The sequence below is a fragment of the Podarcis raffonei genome, chromosome 6, assembly GCF_027172205.1.
Source record: "Podarcis raffonei isolate rPodRaf1 chromosome 6, rPodRaf1.pri, whole genome shotgun sequence".
In the NCBI taxonomy this organism is placed as follows: domain Eukaryota; kingdom Metazoa; phylum Chordata; class Lepidosauria; order Squamata; family Lacertidae; genus Podarcis; species Podarcis raffonei.
Genome location: NC_070607.1, coordinates 70,377,126 through 70,394,825, shown reverse-complemented (window position 1 = coordinate 70,394,825; position 17,700 = coordinate 70,377,126). Strand labels below are relative to the sequence as shown.

General features: G+C 44.5%; 1 protein-coding gene across 1 annotated transcript in view; it reads left to right on the top strand.

Annotated features, from left to right (window-relative positions):
- The first annotated feature begins 6,143 nt into the window (after window positions 1-6,143).
- SNTA1 (syntrophin alpha 1) overlaps window positions 6,144-17,700 on the top strand; it is a 60,877-nt gene continuing 49,320 nt past the window's right edge. Inside the window, exons 1-2 of the mRNA XM_053393922.1 lie at window positions 6,144-6,533; window positions 10,262-10,447. Of these exons, the coding sequence (XP_053249897.1) occupies window positions 6,260-6,533; window positions 10,262-10,447 (460 nt within the window). The 5' untranslated portion in view covers window positions 6,144-6,259. The remainder of the gene's footprint in view (window positions 6,534-10,261; window positions 10,448-17,700) is intronic.

Here is a 17,700-nt window from a genome sequence, read left to right as displayed (position 1 = left end):
GGTTGGACAGTGTTCTCGAAGCCACAAACATGAGTCTGACCAAACTGCGGGAGGCAGTGGAAGACAGAAGTGCCTGGCGTGCTCTGGTCCATGGGGTCACGAAGAGTCGGACACGACTAAACAACAACAAGTACCACTGAAAATTATGGACATTACTTCTGAGTAGACCTGCACAAGCTTGCACTGTAGATAATAATCCAGAAGAAAAAGCACCACCAGGACCAACAATTTCCAGTGCAATAGGAATCTCCTAGCTGTTACCTTCATGATCAAAATTATTTATTCCATTTCTTGAACGTTAAGAAGGCATTATCCTAAATGCTTTGCTATATGTTAGCTGACAGCCCTCTGCTTTCACCATATGAATGACAGTATTCATAGAAACATTCTTCCTTTAATGCATTGACAGTAAGTCTAAAATCCCCATGGTATCAACACTTTGCAGTCATCTAAGTCCCTTTGAAAGGTCTCTTGCTGTCACCTGAGTGAGGAAGAGAGAGGGAGATGGGACTAGATTTTCAAAAGAGATCACAGTTCAGGCTTTCAAGTGATCATCTCAACTGAAGGCAGAATTTCAAAAGAGCTTTGTGCACGTTGCACTGTTTCACACTGAACCAGTTATTTTGGCATCCCTAGTTTTCGAGAAAAGAAAAGAAAAATCACGAATCTTAAAAGCAAGCTGGTGATTTCTCTACCTCTGGATCAAAAGAGGAGGATGAATAAAAAGCAGAACCTTGTTTACTTGCAAAACAAAACTTTTTGGCTGTCTATATAGTTTGGAACGTACAGTTTTATAATATAGCTGTGTGTTACAGTGTGGAACAGAGCAGTGTTTCCTAACATGTGGGTCTCAAATCCTGTGAAAGTGGGTTGTGGGATTTTTATAAGTAAACCCAAAATTATTATTTTGGTCTTAATTGCTCTTAACTGGCACAATGAATGCTTCTTAAAACTATTTGCTTTGCTGGTTTATCATAATGCTGTGTCAACACTTGCAACTGAATGTCAGAAAGGCTTGAGTCTTACATATTAACACCTGGGAACTGCTCTCTGGTGACCGTTTGCCACAAGCTGTGCATACAGGGAGTTGTTTTGAGGAGCCTCTGCATCAGAGGCAAGCTGTAATAATCACCCAAAACAACTCCCTGCACAAGCACCTTGTGGCACATTGCCACCGGATCTTCTGCCAGGGTTAATAGCTAACCCACAGGAGATTTGAAGCCTGCATGGTCAAAATTTATCCGCTGCATTTCAGCTTAAGGAGCAGAGAAGTTTGAGTGATGGCATTCAGGGTCGTTGAACTGTAGTTGTAAGCTGCTTTGAGGTGGTTTTTATTTTTATTATTATGCTGTGTATAAATTGTATATATATAAAAAAGTAGTAAATGTGTTTGCCTCTCAAAGAGAAATTTTTGGAAGTGAGGTTATCAAATTTTTGGTTTCATTTCCCAAAATACTCAGTTACCACGGAATAGCCTGAGCTTGCTGATGAAGAAGTACCTGTGTTGCTGACATATATTTGCAAGACAGGTTTTTCGGCAATGACTGCTATGAGGACAAAATGCAATAGCAGGCTATGTATCAATAACGATTTGAGACTTTGTCTGACAACCATCCAATCCCACACTTCACCTACTCGTTGGCAAAATGCAAATTCCACCATCCCACTGATACTTGCCAAAATGGACTTCCTCATGAATAAAACCATTAAAAATATCCATAGTTTGTTATATCTAGCACTGCTAGATATCTAGCACTGTTTTTGGAATAAATATTTATAGCTTATGAAGCAATACCCTGCAATTAGATGGTTGGTATTCTTCCATTCCCATAAACAAAACTGTGAATAACTTTGTAGGTACTATAAATATTTCAACAAATTCCACATTAATAGGGGTGTTAAGTAAATTTGTGCTTAAGTAAACTTGTGCCTGGTTATAAAACAGGGAAACTCGCAATTAAAATGCATGAAGCCCCAGCAAGACCCAGAATTCACATGACAATAAATCAATGGGTAAGCATATCAAGTAAATTTGGACTTGTGGGTTGTCATACCGAAAAGGCTGGGAATAATTGGAATAGAGGAATGTCAACTACAAGACAGAGGGGTGAGCTTAGGGGCCAATGTTTCCCTATCCCATCCCACACACCTACAATTCTGTATACCTGCGTTCATCTCCTGAACCACTTCCTACAATGATTGGAGGACCACCATTGCTCTAGGACAGGGACGGAAAACCTGTGGTTCTCCAAATCCCATCAAACCCAGCAAGTCTGACCAATGATCAGGGATGAGGTGAGCTACAGTCCAACAACATCTGGAGGGCCACAGGTTCCTCATCCAAACTCCAGGAACCTCCATTAAATTCTGGGGTTGGAGAAACAGAGATGTTTACACGTCTCTGAGTAGAGAAGTTCCGGGGTGCAGGGCTTACCAGATTTCGTTTTGTTTTGAAGGAGCTCACTGGAAGCTTATGTGGCATTTTTTATTTATATTTTTATCCTTAGAGAAGTGGGGCAGTCAGGGGAAGAGCTCCAGCTTTGATTTAAAATGCTAGGCCACATCCACACCATATATTTAAAGCACATTAGTTCCCCCAAAGAATTCTGGGAACGGTAATTTGTTAAGGGTGATGGAAACTGTAACTCTGTGAGGGGTAAACTACAATCACCTGTGAAGGCAAGGCTATGTTGTGATGGCAATTCCTGTCTAAGGCTGCATTTAAAGGTAGGAAAGGCTGCGTAATTATGGAGGCAGCTGACCGGAGGGCACCTAAGGTAAGAACCTCTCCCCAGCCTATTTAGTCCCAGAGTCTAAAGTTACCTTACTGCACAATAATAGCAAATCGGTTCATGGCTCATGTTCTGCCATGACAATAAATCTATCGCCACTTTGTCATGCAATGTGAAGTGCTGAAAAGACAAAAGCAGCATATTAGTGGGCAGGCAGCAGCCATGAGGAAAGTGGCACAGAGCTTGCTCTCGGATATGCAAACTCCACAAGTCTCCAGAAAACAGGCAAGTGCAAAAACAACCCCACAGCATTGGGATGGAATGACCTGAAAAGTGGTGTCAGGAAGAACCCACATGGAGTGCAATATTAATGGACCTTACCCCAGGACACAGATGTTCTAACTGGTCCTCTCTGCTAATGAAATTGCAGACACCACAGTTCCTATGGTGCACCTGGGCTTATGGTCTCCTGGGACCACAGCAGCACTTCCCTGAGTGCATCGCTTTGCCTCTTGAAGTAGGAATGGCAATGCGAGATTTTTATTTCTTTATCCATTGCATTTCTAAACTGCCCATATTTTAAATTGTTGTTACTTGCCCTGGGACCTGCTGGTGAACTGTGGGTAGTAAACATATTTATTTATTATTATAGCTTAGCTCTCTGGGTGGCTTACAATCCCATTAAAAATATGAAACGTGGCCCAAGGTTTAGACAAATAATAACAATAAAACCAATTATAAACAACAGCAAAAAATAAGATTAAAAAAAACTAACAATGACATAGCAGCTAAAACAGCTAGGCATAAAGCCAGAAAAAGGACTAAATTGGTGCAAGAATCTAAAAGCACCAGTTAAATATATCCACTGTAATTAAAAGGCCTGGGACATGAATGACTTCACAGGGCATCTAAAAGTCCATAGAGTGGGCACCAGGTGAGCTTCTCTTGAGAGGACATTTGATAACTGGGATGGCATCACCAAAAAGACCCTCTTCCTGGTAACTACTTGTTACCCTTCATTAGGTAGGGTGACTTGGGAGAAAGCCCTCCAGTGAGGCTCTCTAGGGCAGGGGTCAGCAAACTTTTTCAGCAGGGGGCCGGTCCACAGTCCCTCAAACCTTGTGTTGGGCCAGACTATATATTTGGGGGGGAAATGAACGAATTCCTATGCCCCACAAATAACCCAGAGGTGCATTTTAAATAAAAGCACACATTCTACTCATGTAAAACAGCAGGCAAGCCCCACAAATAACCCAGATATGCATTTTAAATAAAAGGACACATTCTACTCACGTCAAAACATGATGATTCCCGGACCGTCCACGGGCCGGATTGAGAAGGCGACTGGGCCTCATCCGGCCCCCGGGCCTTAGTTTGCCTACCCATGCTCTAGGGCCATGCAGGCGTCTATGGGAGAAAATGATCTTACACTGTAAGTTGTCCTGCTAGAATATTCCAATGAAAGCAGTGCTTTTCTGCCCCTAAGGCAAGTTTCCATGGAAACAGGTCAGGAATTACTGAACTTCCTCATATATTCTGGCACCTCTGAGTCTTGCCTCTTTTTTCCTGCTTTTTCCTGACAGTGCATACAGCCTCTCACAGAGCCTAAAGAGCACCAGTTGCTGATGTATCCTGAATGTGTACCTAACACAGCGCATCACATTTTTCCATATGATGTCATATTTCTTACTAAACATTACTAGCACGTACCGAGCCTTCAAACTCAACGTGTACAGCATGCTAAAAAACATTATCAGTTTGTGATAAGTTAGAAACAAAACCAATGTCTTACAAGATTGCATTTTTTTCATCCACCTCGAAGGAGCTCAAAGCAGCGTTCCCCCCTGCCTTTGTTATCACAATATTGTGAACTAACAACAGGACCGGGGAATCATTATCAGCCTGAGGGCCACAATCCTTTCTGGGCAACCTTTCAAGGGCCGTATGCCAGTGGGGGCTGGGCAAGACTGGGCAGATCAATGAATGTTAACTTCACCTTTGTTGGGTAGGCTAGTTTCTGCACATCCCTCTCTCTATTCTCCATCCAGGCAAGCACAAAGCATCCCAAGAGTTGAAGGACATATGTCAGGCAGGCAAAAACACTCAGTGTGAAAACAGGACCAGAGAGGTGTGGTCTATGGAGGAGTGTGGCCACAACATTGGCTCTCAGATGTTTCTGATATACTTTGCCCCCTATCACTGTTATTTTTTAGCTGGTAGGGGAAAGTATATTCTGAAACTGAAAAAATATTCAGTAGGGTGCGTCAGCCATGGGACCTGACTGAAATCACTTGCACTTGACACTTGCTTTGGCACAGTGGAAAGCTACTCTTGTGGTTAGTAATGTAAAACAAGTGTGCCTATTTTCATCTGACAAATGTTGAAAGAGACAGGCGTCTGCCTACAGCAGTGTAGCCAAGGAAGGCAACAAAAAAGATCCAACGGCGATCTCCCTCTGCTTAGGAGGTGCTCTGTTCTGCCAGAGTAACAGGGCTTCTCTGAAAGGCTAGCATGAGATGGATTCAAGTTTGCACCGGGAAATGTTGCTTTGCAGAATTAAAGTGGATTTAAAGCTGCCACTGTGGTACAGTAAATCTGCTTTAGGAAGAAAAAAACCAGAAGAAAAAAAAACCAGGAAATGCATGGAAAAGTGTAGCACGAAGGTTTAACATGAAGTCGTATAAACACCCCACAAACAAATCAGATTGAACACTTAAAAAAAAAGAAGATGGATATAATCTAACCTCCGCATATGCTTTGTGCAAACAAATCAGGATACTTACAGAATAAATTAGTTATCTGGAGGAACCCTCACCAGCATGCCTTTAAAAATAAATAAGTAAAAATCAACAGGTAAAGCCTTTCCCCACATGGAAATGCAAAATTGTGGGAGATGTTACCTGCTGAATATCATCCTACTATGCAGCTACAGTGCTGGGGCCCTGCACAGTGGTGCAGTCAGGTGATTGTAGATTCCAGTCTTAAAGGGTCTTAAGGTTAGATGCTAGAGCTAAGGTTAAATCCCTTAGATTTAGCCACATATTTCAAAGGGCCAGCGCTGCTCCGTTTAGGGCTCCGCACTGATCCGAAAATCCTAATGTGGGCAGCAGCGGAGCCTGAATTGCAGCTGATGCCCGTTATATCCAGGTCGCCTGAGAAAGCGTGCGGCGGACGGTCAGGTGTGGATCGGGGGCAGTTTTCCGAGACGCCCTCTCTCCACGCCTTCTCCTTTGGCCGGGGCGGCTTCCGGGCCTGCGCGAAATGAGTCTGGGGTGTTTCTCCAGACGGGGCGTCGCCAGACAAGCGCCGATGGGCCATGTGCCGGCGGGTCCCTCCCCCCGGGCTTGGAGAGGAGGGTCCGGGGGCGGCTCCGGGGGCGGGGCAGCGGCGGGCGGTGGCTGCTCGCTCGGCTGCCCGTCCGCCCGGCCGGTGGCTTCTCGCTGCGCGTCCCGGCTCCACTCCAGGCAGGCAGGCGGCGGCGGAGGCGCAGTAGCGGTGACGGCGGCTAGCCGAGGAATGCGCTGAAGATGGCGGCCGGCCGGAGAGCTCCCAAGAGCGGCTTGCTGGAGCTGCGGGCGCCGGGCGAGCAGTGGCTGCGAGTGCTCGTCACCCTTTCCGACGACTTCTTGAGCGTCAGCCCCAGCAGCAAGGGCGCCGACGAGCCGCTGCAGCCGCCGCCCAGCCCCGTGCAGCTGAATGGCGGCGAGCCGGGCGCCCCTGTCCCGGACTCCCACGCCAACATCAAGCGCACCGTGCGGATCGTCAAGCAGGACGTCGGAGGGCTCGGCATCAGTATCAAAGGTCAGGGGCGAGGGACGGGACGGGGGGCAAGAGCCAGAGGACCCGGTGGCTCGCCAGTTTGAGCAGTTTCGCTTTTCCTCTCCACTCTTATCTCGATCTCAACCTGCTGTGCGCCCCGGGCGCCCGGACAGACTTGGGAAGGAACCTGCATATCTCTCCAGAGCCGAGTTTGCCTCCGCCGGCTGCGGGGGTGGCTATTTTTGGGCACTCGACAATCGCCTCGCCTCTGCCTTGTCCCTGCGGTGGCGGAGATGACACTGGGCAAACTTGAGCCGTGTGTTCGCCACTTCGGGGCTCTTGCAAACATGTCCTTCGAAGTCAGTTCAAAAGGAAAAAAGCTCGGAGGGACTGGGGCGCATAAGCTTCTGGGGGGAAGTCTCCATTTCAGTTCTGATGAAGCGGGAGGTATTAATTGCAACCGCTTCGGGAGCTGCTTAGCTGCCCCGAAGGAATTGGAACGGTGTTAAAGTTGGGAACGTGGTGGTAGGGACCTCGAAGAGCCTTGCATTCTTCCTGTAGGTCCAATCCAGGCATCTCACGAACGTGCTAACTGAACGTTTTCTAAGAATTTTATTGCACAACCAAGTGGAGAAGGCATTCTGTGTTGCTCAGAGTTTGCATGCTTCATTGGGAACGCTGGTTAATTAATAAGTGACTTAAAAAAAACAAGACCCTGTGAATTTGTAGTCTGCTGGACCAACATAGCTATCTGATCCTGATACCATTAGTAGCAACATTGTAATCAACACAACATAGTATCAACACAAATGTTTCTTCTCAATTTAGATTGTTGCAGAATGCAAACAGAATTGTATTCAGTGTTACTCCTGCTCAGAGCAGATCTGTTGAAATTGATGAACATTTGTGTTAATTTCAATGAGGCTACTCTGTGTAAAACACAGTTGGAGACAACCAATTGATTAGATTTACAAGACATCAGTACTGCAAAGGCCTTTGACCATATAAGCAACAAAAATTGACTTGGCTGACAACTGAGCTTCCAATCTCAGCCACTTAGTACTGAATTTTATGTGGTATCTGAAGAGCCACTTCATAGGAAGGTGATGCAGAGATGATTTACATGTAGGGTAAAAAAAACTTTGGGTGTGAAGTGACCCTGGCAATGCAGTCTTATACATGTTTATCAAGAAGTAAGTTCTGTTATGCTCACTGGGACTTACTCCCAGGTATAGGATTGCAGCCTGAATGACCTGAAAACTGTGTAGATTAACTTTGTGGCTGTATAAAATCCCAACTTTCTAGTAATGGGACTCCTCAGTGCTCAGCTGTAGAGCATCTCTGTGCACTTCGGCTTCAGAAACTTTCAACACCCATGTATGTGCTTTATAGACACATTATGAACAGTCCCATCAAATGGAAGATGTCAGTTGTCTAATAATACCAAGCAAACTGTCCAATACTTACTCGCAACTACACGAGCCCAGCTTTGTATATGCAATATTCCCTTACCCTTACTAGGCTATTAGTTAGGAATCTAATAGCATCTGAAGAGCCACAGGGTCCCCTACCCCACCTTAAGAACTGGGTAGTGTTCTCTGCAACCCTAGAAATGCCACGCAAGTGGAAATTCTGGGAGGCCTGAAGTTAGTTCTGGTGGCATTTTTGGCATAACTGAAGTCCTCCCATTGTGACTACCTGTGCCATGCGAGTTGATGCAAAGCTTTGCCCTCCATCACATACAGCTGCCTTGTCAACCCTAGCCTCTAATAAGGATTTGGGCTGCAAATGTGAACACCATTACTTTGGACTATGTCCCATTGTATCTCAGTGGGGCTTAACTCTTAAGTAGATGTGTACAGGATTGCACCGTCAAACAGCTAAGGCTAGATCCTGGAAAACCTCTTGTATGATAAATGATGGCTTGAAAATTGAAACTCCAGAGAGATCTAGAAACTGAGACATTTGCCATGTACATTCTTTATTTCTTAGTTGTGTATTTACTGGTAGAATGCATGCCTGCAGTTTCTGATGCATACTTTTGCATCAGAAAAGTAGGCCATGTTCTCACATACTTTTTAGTCTAGGGAGTTCATTTCTTGTAGGTCTAGAAAGCAGGACAGCGACACTTTTACAAATCAAATATGCATTCCAGTCACTGGAATTATAAATGTCAAAAATTCAAGTCTCACTTGTCAAAAGTGCCAAAGATGTAACAAAGCATGATAGACGATTCCGTGAGTAATGGGAGATCCATGGGGGCATAAACTTGAAGATTCAGGACCCTTTGTTTGACCTTCAGAATTGGGGGAGACAGCACCTCTTGTGGAGAAAGCAGGCCTCCGGTTTTTTCCTTCAATGGCAATTGTATAAGAAGGAGATTTATGACTACATCCATTAGTAACATTTTTATTTGGCCTTTAAGTAGCAGTGTAAGGTGGAGGAGCCGACATTATTCAGGCTTATGCATCTGATGAAGTAGGCTCCAATCTCGAAGATTTATATTCTGCAGTATATCTGTTTGTCTTTAAGGTGCAACAATGCATTTTGTTTTTGTTGCAACCAATGAATGTAGCTGCTGCTCTGAAATCCATTTAGCAGCATTAAATGACTTGAAGATCATGCAGGTTGAACTTCATGACTGCATGAGATCTACTAATCTGGATTTCTTGGCAGTGTAGTTGCTTAATGCACAGGTGTCCTCACTTATTATGTTGATCCTTTCAATAAAAAGCTAAAATACAGTATTCGTGTAAAATTTAGACATGCATTTATAGCCTTTAAATTAACTTGTGGACCCCATTGTTAAATTACATTATGCATGTAAAATTAGCATGCTATCTTTCTGTCTGAGGGGAGTTTTTTTGCTTTTCAAAATGAGGGTACATTCGAAACATGTAATACCCTCGACTATTGGAGTTTGACCATTGACTCAAAGCTTGAGTTCCTTCAGATATTATTGGATGCAGCATAGTCAAAGATGCTGGAAGTTGGAGTCCAGCAACAGCTAAAGAGCCACAGGTTTTCCACGCTGCTCTTAAAGAGATACCATTCTGTTTAGCTGGTACGGGGTAGTGACTCTGAGCTTGAATATTCAAGTGCATTATTCTTGAGCTTCATGTCCACAGGACACTCTTCAAATAATTTGAAACTTTTAAAATGTGTTGTTTTTTTATTGCAAATAAAAATCAGCATTTTTTCCACTGAAGCCAGTGGCTGCTAGGGTTGATTTATTGGCCCCAAATGTCTTAGGAGAGGGGATATTTTTGCATATAAATCTTTGGAATAAATGCATAATTTATTTATATGTTGCCCACAGCTTGGTACATTTGATTGCTGCAAACTACAGGGCATCTGTATGCAGCTGTTGCTGATCCATTGATCTATAAACATACTAATATAATTGTAGAATTGGTCCATGGGGCACAGTCTAGAGTGATAATCTTATAAAATTCTGTGCAACATGGCATCTCTTAAAACAAAGCAAAAAACTGCACAGGTAACTTCTATCTTCTTTCCTTTTACTAGTGCACCAGTTGGGGGTTTAGAACCCTTGCACACTGAATATTTTGTTAAGCCATGTGTTGCTCTTTTCTACAGCAGGACTGGGAAGCTGTGGCATCCTGGATGTTGCTGGGCTCCCATCAGCCCCAGCTAGAATGGCCAGTGGTTAGGGATGACGGGGAATGCATAGGGTCTCCACTCCTCATCTTCATATTCTTTGAAATGCAACACCTGACTTGTTTTCCTTTTTCTGCTTTTACTTCAAGGTGGCCGGGAAAACAAAATGCCCATTCTGATTTCCAAGATTTTTAAGGGGCTGGCTGCAGATCAGACGGAGGCCCTGTTTGTAGGAGATGCCATCCTTTCTGTCAACGGTGGTGACCTCTCTGATGCGACACATGATGAGGCAGTGCAAGCACTGAAGAAGACTGGCAAGGAAGTGGTCTTGGAAGGTAAGCAGGCTGCATTGCGGATGGGCTGAGATGTTGAGGATCCCTGCCCTTTTCACTTCTGAACTTTTACCAACAGGATCCTTGGTTCACTCTGTTCCTGTGCAGTGCACAGGTGAGTAATCTTCCTGGTGATGTTCCCCAGGTTCCCTGAAGCAAGGACCAACCCAGAGGATCTGTGGTGGTGACTAATATTTTAAGATAGTTTAAATTAACAGAATGCTGGGGCAAAACAAGTGCTCTATACTACTTGCAATCACGCTAGCACATTTCTGTTCTGTACCAGGAATGGGGAATCTCTTTCAGCCCAAGGGCCACATTCGCTTGTCGACAAGTGTCTGGGGGCCACATGCCAGAGGCAGAAAGGATGCAGAGCAATGGATGTGACTTTCGGACCTTTGAACAGGTGTCTGTATTTCAGCTAAGGAAAAGTCTGAGCTTTCTTTGCACACTGCCACACATCTCTCCATCTTGGTTCTTAAACTTAACCCGTTCCAGAAGTCTCTTCCAAAACCAAGGTGCGCTTTCCCATAGAAAGTAATGCAAAATGGATTAATCCGTTCCAGAGTTTTAAAAACAACCCCTAAAAAAGCAATTTAACATGGATTTTACTATCTAATGAGACCATGGATCCATAAAATGAAAGCAATAATCGATGTACTGTACTGTCAAATAAATAAGACAGTATTGTAGATGATAAAAAATATTTTTTTTCCTTCTTACCAGCACTGATAGTAGTCATTGTTTGGATGGGGGGCTTTTATACATTTCCGCAGTCACAGAATCAATCAGTCAGTCAATAGCTGAACTGGGTTCCACACAGTCTCAAAAACAAATTAACCGAAAAAGCCTCAAAAACAAAAACGCAAAATAAATAGCAAAAACAAAAGCTTCAGATACAGTGGTTCCTTGGTTCTCGAACGTAACCCATTCCGTAAGTCTGTTTGACTTCTGAAATGTTCAAAAACCAAGGTGTGGCTTCTGATTGGTGCAGGCGCCCAGGAAACAAAAGCCGATAACCACATCAGATGTTCAGCTTCTGAAAAATGTTCGAAAACCAGAACACTTCTGGGTTTTTGGTGTTTGGGAACTAGGGCATTTGAGAATCAAGTTACCACTATTCCAGGTAGAAGCACTTGAACACGGCTGTTGAGAGGGGCAGAATCCCAAGGGCTGGATGGAGTCTCCTGCAGAAATGCACCTGGTTCCCAGTCCTGAAGTTTCCCACTCCTGTCCTATTCTGTGGCTCCTTTCCTGGCTATGCCAATATGCTTTGCAGAGATACCAGCTGTGTTGGAACAGGGAGGCACCCAGGAGAATAGTCTTCACTGGCAGCTTGCCAGGAGCCTTAGGAACAGACCTAATCTGCCTGCAGATTGGCATACTGATCCCAGATAAAAACACACAAATGTGCCAGCCTATCTGCTCACACTAGAAATTCGTGCTTTTATCTCCCTTAACAGATTAATTGCAGGTGCTTGCTCTGTGATTCTCTCCCCGCCCTTCAAGCCCTACAACAAAAATCTGCCGACTCAACATCTTTGTGAGGAAAAAGTGCAACTCTAGGCTATGTCTCTTAAGCCAACTTGAGGTGCAGCCTTTGTTAACTGCCGAAATCCAGGTTTAGCTCTGGAGTCACCTGACGACAGCAGATATGTATTTCTTGTCTCATTTTAGTGAGGGTTTGAATCCTGATGCCGCTCTCTAGCTCTGTAACAGTACAAATCATTGTAGATTAGCATAGCTGGTTGTCCTAAGAGGAGTGAATGGCTACAGTAAGGCGCTTCTATCTTTTTGAAGGCAGGACAAGATCCCAAGTAGAACCTTTATGTAGAAACATATTGAAAATCAGGGTCTTGGCTGCTGTCCTGAGCTCTGAAGTAGTCAGAAGATTAATCTTCTAGTTAGTAACTTGATGGGGTTTGATTGTCCGGTAATGAAAGAATATATTGTAGCGTCTCTGTTCTGGACATCTGGAGTTTTATTGACTGGAGAATCTGTAATCTGTAACAGTAAAGAGGTGAAGGAGAGACCCTTCTGAGTCTGTGTTTTTTCCAGATGTATTAGTCTGTCTTTCCTATCGACCAGGAGGATAAGTCTGGTATTGGCTTCATTTCTGCAAAGTCCTCTTGTTACCTGAGGAAACCCAAACAGGTTATAGATCGTGTTCAGCGGAGATGTGAATTGCCACAAACAGTTGCAAATATCTGAAAAATGAACTCACTGGCTCAAATATATGGGTCTGCTGCCTTTTCCCTCTCCCCTCCTTGTGCATTGCACATGCCCTTCCTTTTATTTATCACTTGAAATAAATTTTGGCCTGGTTCACCTGTCACACTGAGCCAAACCATGACTTAGCACAAACATTCCTTGGTTGTTTCATTGTTGCGCCAAGCTGAGCTAAGCTGTAGTTTGGCATGGCATGTTGTCTCAACCTGGGCTTGTGGTTTAGCTCTCTCCACGCTGGCCACAAGCTGTAACTAAGGTTCATTCTTTGACTTGTTACTTGTGGTTAGTATAGAGAGAGGTAAACCACAAGCCCACGGTCAGACAATACGATAAGCCAAACCATGGCTTAGTTCAGTTTGATGCAGCAACAGAACAACAATCAAGGGGCGGCCACAATCTCCTCCCTATTTAACCCCCGCACTTGTATGCTTGCACTAAACCATAGTTTGGCTTAGCATAATATGCAAACCTTTGTTTAGTTGTCAGATACAGTGGTACCTCGGGTTAAGAACTTAATTCGTTCCGGAGGTCCGTGCTTAACCTGAAACTGTTCTTAACCTGAGGTACCACTTTAGCTAATGGGGCCTCTTGCTGCTGCCGTGCCACCGCCACAAAATTTCTGTTCTCATCCTGAAGCAAAGTTCTTAACCTGAGGTACTATTTCTGGGTTAGTGGAGTCTGTAACCTGAAGCGTCTGTAACCCGAGGTACCACTGTATCTGGAAAAAGTCTATGACAAGCCTGAATGCAATCAAACAAGGGAAGCACAAGCATTCTTAAGAACGACCATCTTTCCTCCAAGGAGGTCAAGGCGGAATACATGGTTTCCCCCCTCCTCATTTAATCCCCTCATCAACCCTGCAATGGAGGTTAGGCTAAGAGGCAGTGACAGGCCCCAAATCACCCTGTGAGCTTCATGGCCCAATGTGGGTTTGAACTCTGGTCTCCCAGGTCCCAGTCTGACAGACTAGCCACTGCACCACACTGGTTTTTCATGAAGGATAAGGCTACCTGTGGCTACTAACTCTCATGGTGATGTTCTGCCACCAGTGCCAGAGGCAATATGCTTCTGGATACCAGTAGTTGGAAATCACAGGAGAGGAGAGTGTCGTTTCCCTCAAGTCCCGCTTGCAGGCTTCCCATAGGCATCTGGTTGGCCACTGTGAGAAGAAGATGCTGGACTAGATGGTCCATTGGCTTGATCCTGTGGGGCTCTTCTTATGGTCTTATCTCTACTGGATGGGTCTGATGTCAGTTGTAGACCAAACAATTAATGGACACTAGATTGGCGAAGGATGATATAGAATAGCTGGCTCACTCATCGTTGCTGCCCCTGCAGTTGTGGACCTGAGGTTTAGAAATTGTGGCCAGCTTCAAATCATGTTTTTGAAAAGCCAACTTTCCATCGTGTATAACTTTAGGGTGGTCTTTGGTACTCATCCTACTCAAGGGGAGACCCACTGAGGTCAATGGACATGGCAAACTTAGGTTTGTTTGTTTCAGTAGGTCAACTCTTGAGTTGCAATTAGTTCATTTCCACCCTAAGGTTTGTAGAGAGAAGGGAAAGCCTTTTACTAACTTAAAGAATCGTGTTGCTTGCCATAACAGCTCTCAATATTTAGACATTTTTTTTGGTTTTGATCTAATGCTGAACGGTATAATTTAAAAATTCTCAATTCAGAACCCTCTATTCCTTTTATTAGTATTCCTTACATTTAGGTGACTAGTTTATTGTTGCTATGGTGACCAGAATTGCTTAGCAATTATTGGTTTTCTTTGTAATGCCGTGTGGTGCTTGTTTGCTTATACCTCTAAATATTAAAAAAAGGGGGGGGAGTGGTCATTCAATGGATTTCCTGCTAAGCTGGGATGTGATTCTTTGGTGCCCAAGAAAAAAGGAAGTTTAATGTAAGAAGAGAGAGACTGGGAAGAATTTCAGCTTGCCAGATGGAATGCTCCCCCTCTCCTCTCCCTGCATGCTGTTCTGGGTGTGGGGGTGTCCTCTGATCCTTTCCAGAGCCAATTTGGGGTGCATGCAGGGGGTGAGAGGGGGAGAAAACCCCATTGTGCTAGTGGAAGTCCTTGAATCCAACCCATTGGGCTGTTTCCAATGTTAGTCCTACTCAGAGGACACCCACTGAAATTAATGGGCCTGACTAATTAAGGTCCACTAAATTCACTGGGTCTATTCTGGGTAGAGTTTTGCTGGCATCACCCCTGGGGCTCCAGTCCTTGTTTGGCCTTGTAGCTCCTTGTGTGTCTCCCTCGCCCAAGGTTTCTCCCTTGGCCTTGTCCTTACATTTCAAGCTCACCAGGAGGGATAAAACGGTGTGTGAGAACAGGGAACACAGCGTGCCACATCCTGAACTTCTTGAAGGAAGGGTGAACAGGACAAAAATAAGACACATGCAGCTAATCCCATTTCCATCAATAGAACCTTTTAATTTGAGATGTCATGTATACCTAACAGTACTTGGAGGCATTCGACAAAGCAGCCTGTCTGTGCCTGTGAATATCTTGACAAGTATCTAAAACAGGTCCTTCTCCTATCACAAACCACCAGGCATAGATCCCCTTCTTCCATGGCACTGTCCACTTTGATTATGATGAATAGGCAACTGATGAATGTCCAGGGACTTGAGAGAACAGGGTGCAGGACTTGGTGGAATTTGTTCTGGCAGGGCGACATGATGCTCCTTAGCTGTTGTTCAGCTCCTATCATGTCCAGCTAGCATGGCCAGTGGTCATAAGTTATGGAAGTCAGATTCCAACAACTGGAAGGCACCACGTTGGCTATTTCTGAGTTACACATTTTTGGTGCTCCCTGGGGTGTGAGTGTGAAGATCTCATAATGTTCCAGGAGGTGGGTGGAGAACTAAGAACTTGCTGTGTTTTGTTTATTTTGCTGTCTTGAAACTGAGAGCGCGAGGACTAGAAGGGGCAATTTGCAGGAAATTGATCTTTCTGTTTCCACTTAACAAGCAAGAGGTTGCTCCGAAAGGGGGCTTTGAGGAAATCACAACACATTCTTTATCGTATATTGTGTTGCGTGGTTGTGGCTCTCCCAAACGTTTTCTTATTTGTTTCATTTAATGTACCATATTTTTTGCTCTATACCACGCACCCGACCATAACACGCACGTAGTTTTTAGAGGAGGAAAATCCGCAGGCATGCCACCCGTAGGCATTCCCTCCATAACACGCACAGACATTTCCCCTTACTTTTTAGGAGGAAAAAAGTGAGTGTTATGGTGCAAAAAATATGGTAGATTTATGTCAGGTTTGTTATGGCCTGTGGTTGAGCAAATAAACTTCTAAAAATGTTATATAATAGCAAATAGTAAAAAAAAAAAATTTGTTTTATGTCTCCAGGGCTCTTTTGCTGAAAGGAAACTTAAGTCTGGGAGGCAGCTGGGAAGGTGTGATAGGTTTCATTTAACAGCACCATACTGGTAGTGGTCACTTAGCCCTGCTTCAAAAAATTATCTTGAACTACTGGGAAGATATCAGTTAGTTGGCATAATCTTGTTGCATGTAGTTAACATTATTTGCACATCATGTTAGTTAATAAGACCACACCTACATGCAATTGTTTGCCACATTGCATTTATTTTACTGGTAACTTTGTGAGTGTTCTCCAGGGTGAAATACCTCAAGTAAGTCTCAGAAATCTTCTGGCTCAAATATCTTTTTAAAGTGGAATCCATTTCTGACTGCCCCCCCCAGCCTCCTTTTCAGTCACACTTCTGCAAAACAGACAGGCTGTTGCGTAATTAATCAGTTGCCCAGTTAAATCTGCATATAAATTAAGCTGACGATGGGAAACCAGATTTCGATGGAATGCTGCTCCCATCATTCCTGACCATTGGCCATGTTGGCTAGGGCTGATGGGAGTTTTGGGAGCCTGATGAACATCTGGAGGGCACCACGTTGACTGCCCCTGATATCTCCATCAGTTTGTGTTGGGGCAAGGGGTACTGCTAGTGGGTGGGTGAAATCCTGTGCACCCCAAGGGATCATCATGCCCTAAGGTCCACCTCACATGGTGGTTCCCTGCAGCAACAGCTGTTTTCCCAGAACCAGGCCTTAATTTGTGAGGGACACTTGTGGTTTTTAATCCCCTCGGGCATCCATTTCACATATTTGCAGAAGTGTTTGCAAGCAATGCTGGCTCAAAAACCTTGACCATTTTTAAGCTGGACATGGAGCTGTTTGTGCATCCCTACCAGTTACCTTGGCTGCTCATCATCCTTCCTAAAGAGATCTGTATACATTCTGGGTCTTTGCTAGACTCTCCTGTCTATTTCTCCCATTCTCCAGTTTGTAAGTTATTCCCCTCCCCACTTTCCAGTCTCTGCTGAGTCCAAGCAGATTTTAGCTGTGCTCAGCCGTTTCAGCTGATTAGCTGCGTTTCCCCTCCTCCCTTGTTTTTGCTTCTTCTTTCCCCAAAGCCCACAGAACCACACATAGCTTTGTGGAATGTGCTGCTCTGCCCTGCCGATCTCATTGAGTTTTATAACCTAAAGGGAAACACAAAACCCCTTTCTTTCGGACCTTGCAAGCATTGCTTCGTCAAGCTGCTAGCTGGGTACAACACTTTCTTTGTTTCTCTTTTATTTCCTAGGCAAAAAGAAAAACGAACTTAAAAGAAAAAGCCCCAAGTTTCTGATCCAAAAGTAAAGTAGAAGAGATTTGGCCACTTAAATAGAATTGTAGAGTTGGAAGGGACCACAAGGGTCATCCAGTCTGACCACCTTGCAAGGCAGAAATCTTTTGCCCAATGTGGGGCTCGAACCCACAAACCTGAGATTAGGTGTCTCATGCTCTACTGACTGAGCTGTCCAGCATCCTGGAGGGCTTGTAGGAGGGCTTGTCCTAAAAGGCTAAAAACGTCGTGAACCCAGAAAGCTGCTTTATACTGAGTAAGACCACAGCAAATCTAGCTCAGTATTGTCAGCACTGGGAGTGAGGAACCTCTGGCATGCCAGACCTCCCCATTTGGTCCGCCAGGATACCTGCCCTACACAT